The sequence below is a fragment of the Microcebus murinus genome, chromosome 3 (assembly GCF_040939455.1).
Source record: "Microcebus murinus isolate Inina chromosome 3, M.murinus_Inina_mat1.0, whole genome shotgun sequence".
Classification (NCBI taxonomy): Eukaryota; Metazoa; Chordata; class Mammalia; order Primates; family Cheirogaleidae; genus Microcebus; species Microcebus murinus.
In genome coordinates this window covers 87552052-87560260 of record NC_134106.1, presented here as the reverse complement: position 1 = coordinate 87560260, position 8209 = coordinate 87552052, and the positions used below count along the sequence as shown (strand labels likewise).

General features: G+C 47.5%; 1 protein-coding gene and 2 pseudogenes across 1 annotated transcript; all 3 read right to left on the bottom strand.

Moving 5' to 3' along the window:
• Window positions 1–751: 751 nt before the first annotated feature.
• Window positions 752–7255, bottom strand: LOC109730613 (RNA-binding motif protein, X-linked 2-like; annotated as a pseudogene).
• LOC105856105 (transcription initiation factor TFIID subunit 8-like) lies at window positions 2821–4104 on the bottom strand (annotated as a pseudogene).
• Window positions 4460–5663, bottom strand: LOC105856103 (eukaryotic initiation factor 4A-III-like). Its single transcript, XM_076001094.1, is given in 2 exon segments — window positions 4460–4622; window positions 4624–5663. Coding segments are annotated over 2 exon segments (1203 nt in total).
• Window positions 7256–8209: the final 954 nt, after the last annotated feature.

Here is an 8209-nt window from a genome sequence, read left to right as displayed (position 1 = left end):
CCCTTTCAAATGGTTCATTTAACCTCAATATAAATGTCTCTTCACATTTTTCTTTGCAATTTATATATCAACCAAAAACGATTTTTAAAAAAACGAAAAAGACACTTAAAAGAACTTTAACACGGGGGTTAGGGAAGGAGCTGATTTTTAAGAATCCTTTCACAATCACGTTGAGCTGTCCAAACCTAGTATACCACACTTCTCACTGATAGGACCTTTCCAGTTGGCAGGTAGAACTATGATGCTGGTTGTTCTTCATGCTATTAATAGATGTTGATTAGACTTCTAGAGTTGTCTGGTATTTTCCCCTTCCTGGCAATTTCATCTTAAACTGGTGTCTGTGGGGCCAAGGGGTCTATATGAACCAAATTCAGGACACTCACTCTGATAAGTACCAAGTATGTTCTCAGGGACAAATTTATTTTAGCATATTATGGGGGTACAAGTGTTAAAGTTACATATATTGCCCATGCGCCCCTCCCCCCTTGAGTAAGAGCTTCAAGCGTGTCCATCCCCCACACATTGCACATTTTACTCGTTCTGGTTGCATATACCCATCCCCTCCTCCCCCGCCAAGGAATTGTGGCTATGTGGCTGTTGAAACTATAGCCCTCTCAATGACTCTAACATTCAAGAGATTAAAAGAATTCAGCCCCCGAGGTTTTATACACAAAAATAGGAACAACATAACTGAATTTGACTGCATTTAAAAACAGTTCACTTCCAAATCTACTGAGCAGCTGAACAGGCTTCAGTGCTGCCTGCGGTCCCGGGGATTGGAGGAGTCCCGCTCCGGGGAGTGCCGGGCCCTTTTATGCTTGTGGGACCTGTCATGGCTCCTACTTCTATGACTACTCCCTTCAGAACGCCTGTTCCAGCCAGAATGTGTGTCTGAGCTTCGCCCTCTGTCCCTATCCCTGTTTTTCTTCTCTTGCCTCCCTCCTGATTGAGGACTTGTGCTCACGTTTGGGTTTCTCCTCTGGCTCCCTCTCCGGGTCCTGGGCTCCAACACGCCAGGTGGTCCTGGCCTCAGGGGAGGCCGAGTAGCGCTTCTGGCCCTCCTTGGACTCCAGCAAGAACTCCGAGTTCAGAAGCCACTGTGCTGCTTAGGGTCATCCTCCTTTATTGCCTTGCTTCTGGGTGATGGAGGACGGCTGCTCAGCCTCTACTGCCTGGTCTGTCTGTCTTCTTTTTTTTTGTGGGCTTGTCATCTTCAGAGCCCTCAGACAAACTCGGTGAGGGGGTAGGAGCCCCACAGCCCTGCTCTTTTTTTTTTATTTGCAAAGATATTATGAACTTTTATTATGAGATTTTCAAAAGTCACACTTTTAATCTGCCTCTACTACTTTTTCCCTCCAAGAATTCCCCCAAAGCTATAAAAAATAGAAATTTATAAATATACATTGAGAATTATGCAGTTTTTACACAACAATGGGCAGGTCAATGTTTCAACTTGTCTAACTCTTTCCCAGTGGCTCCCATCCAGAACTGGCAGCAGTGCAACCTCTGAAAGTTCAGCAGCAGAAAGGGCAACCCTTTTCCCAATCTCGTGGCACTAGGGCCTGCAGCAGGTGCTGGTGTGGGGTAATGACGAGGAGTGAGGACCTGCAGAAAACATTGATTGGGATCCGCTCCCGGAAGCGATGAGAACGGCAGGCCGGGTTCAGCCATGGCTTGAACCTGGGACTGTATTTAAACTCGCCAGGCCAAGAACTGCCAAGGGCTGAATCACACACTCCGAAGGGTTGGCACAGATTCAGTCTAATATGGGGAATCCAGTTTTTTTCATTATTGTCCCCTCTTTAGTTCCGGGCAAAGGGACAGAGTGTCCCAGAGAACAGTGATGCTAGGGGGACACGGATACAGAGCCTGCTGGCAATCTCCCAAGTTTCTCGAGTTTTCAAATTCACCAAGAGAATGGACACTTATGAGATGACTATAATTAAATATGGACCTTAGGGTTCTAACCCAGGGAACAGCGTGTTTATCCAGTGGTAACTTCCAGGTGTTTACAGGCATCTTTCTTCCTTCCGAGATCAAAGGATATCAGCCTGCCCAGCATCTTTCTTCAAAACTTCTTTTCTGGTGTGTTGAGTACATCCATCATGACGCCATCTTTCCCCAGGACGCAGAGGTTGAGCAGATGCAGTTCTGCTTCCTGGAGAACACCTCAGCCTAGACTGCGGGCTTCTCGCAGCCCACTCCCACCGCAAGGTGGGAACGTGGCCTTCCGTCCACACCGGCCTTGTGGCAAACCAGTGAACCTTTTCAGCTTTCAGAAGACAAGGCCAAACCCAGCCCTCAGAATCCCACCGCACCAAATCCTTCTCCTACAGCTTAAAAATCTATGTCTCCTTTATCAGTCACAGCATAACACAGCCAACGCCCAGGCTCTTGTCAGAGAGCCCTCTTTTCCCGGGAGGGGCAGGACTTGGAAGTTCCCAAAGCACAGGCTCCACAGAGGGACGACATATGACTGACCACAGAGGGGACAGAGAGCACTGCCCTACATCAAACGCCAACCAGAGGATCAGCACCACTCTGGCATGTCACTGTCCTCCACATTGATGAGAATGTGATGAGCTCGCAACTCCTGCCAGCCCTGGGTCAAAGCTGTGACGTGTGGCCTCCTATGGCCAGCGTGTTGAGGGGGCGCAGAGTCACTTCCATCAGCTCAGCGGGGCACTTGGAGCCCAAGAGAGGAGAGAAGTAAGAATGAGGTCCTGACATGATAAATTAGTGCGACAAATTGTGAGTCAAGAAAAGGGATCCCAACATCCTGAAACACACCCCGGGCAGGCAGGCAGTGTTCTTGGTATTACAGCAAGCACGGCGGCAAAGAACCCTTCTTTCCTGCCACGTTCCCTGGTCTTCTGGGTTTCAAAGCAATCAAGTCCTATGATAATAAATGAAGTCCCCGGCTGCTGCTACGCCCACGGTACATGCTCGCTGATTAAGAAGCCTCATTATTACCATCATCTTTTCCTCAAACCAACCATCCAGTGAAAACGGGTCATCTTAATATAAGGTTTGCTATTAAAATCATGTCCAATCACATCCGCAGCCTTGGCTCAGCCACAAAGAGGTCACTCTCTCTTCTGCCCTGCAGTGGCTTTAACTCCCCAGGGGGGTGGTGTCCGGGCCCGTGGACAAGCCAGGCTTCCTTCTCAGCTCACGAGAGGGACTTCTTCCTGCAGATCTTGGGTTTCTTCACAGGTGGCAGATAGGGGTTATCAATGATGCTCTCTTCCCCGTTGCGGCTTCCCGACAAGGCGGGCTTCTGCTGCAGGACAGAAGTGTTCTCCTTCTCGGCTCCAGAATGGTCCGTACTGATATGAAGAGTGAGGTTCTGTGTGTCTGTCTGCTCGTCCTGCTCCGAGGAATCCGTCTCTTCCATTTGTTGCATCTCCAGCTCAGACGGAAGAAGAGCTGTCAGGTAGGGGATGCTGAAAGGTCTGGCAGCAATCGATGGAAATGTGCTGACGTCATCTTTGAAAAGACTCTGGGTCTCTCCTGTCTTGGCCATGAAACGGGCGAGTGCCCGCTCCGCATCGCGCCTCTGGGATGCAGCCTTCTCCCGCAGGCCCTGGGAGTCCGACACGGGCTCTCGGAAAGTCGGAGTTCTGATGTAGGTGTGGGGATCAGGAACTCAGGAAAATGGCTGGGGACGTGTGGCGGGCGGGGTCGGTTCTGCCCTGCAGTGAGGGCCTTGGGGGTCACTGGCTGATTGGTCACTGGAGGAGCAGCGATGACCATCCTCTGAGACCGTTTTGCATAAGCTGGGAGTGTGTCCGCATTGAAACCCATCTCAGCAAGTGTGACCACGACATCCGACAGTGTGGGCTGAGTCCTGGCTGTGTGCTCACAGTGAGACTTGGCACTCCTCCCAATTTCTGAAATGTAGCTCTGCAGCATCTCTGTCAATGTTTCCACGGATGCTTTTTCGGCACTCTCAAACCCTGCCTCTGTGAGCACGGAGCTCACAACCACTTGCAGTGTTCTCCTCCGGGCCAGATGGTAGTTATCAGCAGGGTTAGGAGACTGTTTACTTCCTGATCTCGTTCCGGAGCCGCTAGCCCCGGCCGCGGCCGCCGCGTCGGCCATCTTGCTCTGGCGTGGCGTGACAGCCCTTCTCTTAGAAGAACTGGGTGATGTGCCTAGAGAGCTCCGAGTCCTTGGGAGGCCGGTAGTTAGATACATGATCCACTCGGATAGTTCCCCCTTTAATCTTTTTTTTTTTTTAAGTTTTAAATGTTTAATGAAAAAGACTTGCAGCAATGCATTATTTACATGTGGATAAGAAAAGTCAGCAGCAGCAGCCTCAAGCTTTTCCTGGGGGCACTATGAGGAGAGATTTCACATGAACTCCTTTAATGGAAGCTGACCCTAAGTGTTTCCAAACAGGACTACAAAATATGTGAACCACCTCCAACCCATCTACAGTGCAGTGGGACTTTCTTCAGATCAGATCGGCAACGTTCACAGGCATTTCATCAATCTGAGTGCAGTAGTACTGTTCAATATCTCGGAGGATGCGGATGTCGTCGTTCTTTACAAAATTAATGGCCACACCCTTTCGACCATATCGACCTGACCTCCCAATTCTGTGTATGTACAACTCTGTTATTGGGCAGGTCGTAGTTAATGAGGGACACCTGCGGGACATCCAAGCCCCTGGCCCAGACGTCTGTGGAGATGAGCACTCGACTGGCGCCAGACTCGCGCTCCTTCTGCGGCGTGTCTCCGTGCATCGAGGACACGGTGAAGTTGGCTTCTCTCATCTTCTCTGCCAGCCAGTCAACCTTCCTCTTGGTGTTACAGAAGATGACCGCCTGCGTGATGGTCAGTGTGTCGTAGAGATCACACAGGGTGTCAAACTTCCACTCTTCTCTTTCCACTGCCACAAAAAACTGTCTGATGCCTTCCAGAGTCAACTCATCACGTTTTAGCAGGATGCGGATTGGGTCCATCATGAACTTGGTCATTTCCAGGATTTCATGGGGCGGCGTGGCACTGATAAGGACCACTTGTGTGGCCGGAGGCAGGTACCTGTACACGTCATAAATCTGGTCTTTGAAGCCTTTATTCAACATTTCATCGGCCTCATCCAAAACCAACATCTTGATAGCTCGTGTCCTTAAACTTCTTCGACGAATCATATCAAAGACCCGCCCTGGTGTGCCTGCGACGTGCTGTCCGTAATCCAGCTTCCTGATGTCCTCGCCCACATTGGAGCCCCCGATGCAGGCGTGGCACTGGACGTTCATGTAGTCACCGAGAGCAAGCAGGCCCTTCTGGATCTGCACGGCCAGCTCTGGCGTGGGGGCCAAGATCAGAGCCTGGGCTTCACGAACCTGAATATCCAAGCACTGAAGGACTGAAATACTGAAGGTGGCTGTTTTACCTGTGCCAGACTGAGACTGTGCGATGACGTCTCTCCCTTTAATTATCTGCTTGGTAGCTCTCTGTTGGATCGCTGAAGGGTTTTCAAACCCGTAGACGTAGATGCCGCGCAGCAGGTCCTCCCGCAGGCCCATAGTGTCGAACGTGGGGGTCACGTCCACCTCCTCTCTGGTCTCAAATTCCACTTTGGTCATGTCTTCGTCTTTGAGCAGCCGCTTCCGCACCAAGCCCAAGGTCGCCATCGTGGCCGTAGCCGCCATGATTCCAACCCACTAAGACTGCCCTTTAATCTTGGTACAATTCTGGCCATTGACAATTTTAATGGAGCTTCTCTCTGGTCTTCATAGCAGAGGAAACAATCCTTTGGACTTGTCTCGCACGAGATTAATGTTAACAATCTCCCCATACTGTGAGAAAACACAGATGTCGTCACCTTCAGTCAATTCATAAGGAAGCCCTCCCAGGAAGATCCAGGCGCTGTCCTTGTACTCGGACACCTTGTGCCAGGACACCTTCTCTGGCACCCCAAGCTGGACCTCTTGCTGATTCAGCTCGCCTATCAGCTTCACCTTAAAGGGTTCATCTTAGGTTCCTGGTCATCCCAACTGCTCAGCTTCCACCATTTTTTTTTCTGGAGTCCTATTTAAGTCCAGTGTTTATTTTCTGTTTTGATGACCTGACATGCTCTGGCCTTGGAGTGAGAACCCTGGCAATTATCAAGGTAATTGTCTTTCTGCTAAAACCTAGTAGAATTTGCTTTATTAGTCTGGGATCTACTGTTAAGTGCATATATACTTAGGATTGTTATATTCTTGAATTGTTACCTTTACCATTATTTATGACCATCTTCACTTTCCTTACCATTGTTGATATAAAGTCAATTTTATGATATGAAAATGGCTACACCTGCTCTTTTGGTTTCTTTGTGCAGAATTGTTTTTCCCATCCCTTCAACTTTGGTCTGTGCATGGCCTCATGGGTTAGATGTGTTTCCTGGCGGTATCACAAGCTTGGGATGTATGGTTTTTATCCATTCAGCCAGTTTATGTATTTTGAGTGAAGCATTCAGACCATTGACATTGAGTGATAGATTTGGTAAGTATGATGCTGTTCTGTTCCATGTTGAGTAGTAAATTATTGCCTTGCCCGCCTTCTTGTGCTATTGTTTTACATGAGCTCTGAGCGTTAGCTTTTGGGTGATTTTGCAATGGCTGGTTGTCTACTGTGCTGATCCATGTATAATGCAGTTCTGAGTATTTCCTGTAGGGCAGTCTGATCATGACAAATTTCCCCAGTGTTTACTTGTCTGGAAAAGACTGTCATCTATGAAACTTAGTTTTATAGGATACAAAATTTTACACTGTCAGTTTTTCGGGAGTTTGCAGCTGTCCCAACAAATCGGGTCCCAGGCAGGAACGTCCTAAGAAATTGGAAATAAAGGAGACAAGGTATAAAGTAATGGGGAAATCAGGGGTCCTCCAGCATTCCTGTGAGCCAGGAGGCCATGAATGGAATCCTGCATCAGTATTTATTCTTTCAGCAAACAATTGTCACTGATAAACACATAAGTTTCAAGGTCTCCCAAAGTAACAATAAGCTAGCTAAGTATACACAAGTTAAAGATGAAATCATGAGTCAAGCATATAATCTACTTCTTTCTACTTCATCTAGTTCCTTATTTACTAAGACATGAACTCGGGAAAGATAGGATCACCACCCCAGGCTTAGAATACCAAACTGCTTTTATCTGCTGGCCTGAGTCCTTTGATCATTCTCTCCACCTTCAGATTACAAACCTGGTCCATTTACAGACATCCAGGCTGTAGCCCTCAGCCTTTGAGGTGGGGTTCATTTGCAAACATCCCTGATGGATGGAATGTCCCCCTCAAGGTCATGCAGCTTCTGCTCAGTGAACTGGCACATCCACAGGTTGCTCTTTGGTAAAGTCCTGTCCCACTCCTAGGGTTCTCATGTTCCAAACGTAACCCTCAACAGCAGTTGTTCTAAGATGACTAAAGATGGGGCCCCAAGCTCTTCTGGCTTTTAAGGCCTCCACTGAGAAGGTTGCAGTTAGCTTGATGGGTTTTCTTCTGCAGATTAGTTGTCACTTTTGTGTTGCTGCTTGCAGAACTTTGCCAGGGATTATGTGCCTTGGACATGTCCTATTTCTATGAATCTTTTCAGTGTTTGACCATCTTAATGTCTGGAATCTGAATCTCTGAAATATGGGAACATTTCCTCAATAATTCCCTCAAATAGATTTTCTGTGCTATTTGCTTTTTCTCCTCCCTCAGGGATAACTACATTTCATAGGTTTACTTTGCATAATCCCACGTTTCTCTAAGTGATTTTTTAATGCTTTTCTGCCTCTTTGAATGACTAGGTTAGCTCAGGAGCCTTGCCTTCAAGCTCTGAGATTCTTATTTTCCCCTTGGTTTAGTCTGTTGAAAATTTCTACCATGTTTTGAAATTCCCTAAATCATATGTTCATTTAGTTTCTACTTGTTGTCTACCTCCTTCAGTGACTCGATTTTGTAAAATTTTTATTTTTAATGTTCTCTTCAAATTCCTTCATCTTATCCATATTATGAATTCCATTTCTGTCATTTTTACAATTTCATTTCAGTTAGAGTCTACTACTATAATTTCAGTGTTAGCCCTTGGGGGTGTCAAACTTTTTTCATGTTGCCAGAGTCCTTTTGCTGGTTTCTTCTCAACTGACTCCTCTCTTGGCTCTGGACTAATAGGCTTGCAGTTTACCCATTTGCCTTTGTTGACAACTCTCCTGATTAGTCAGAAGGGGAAG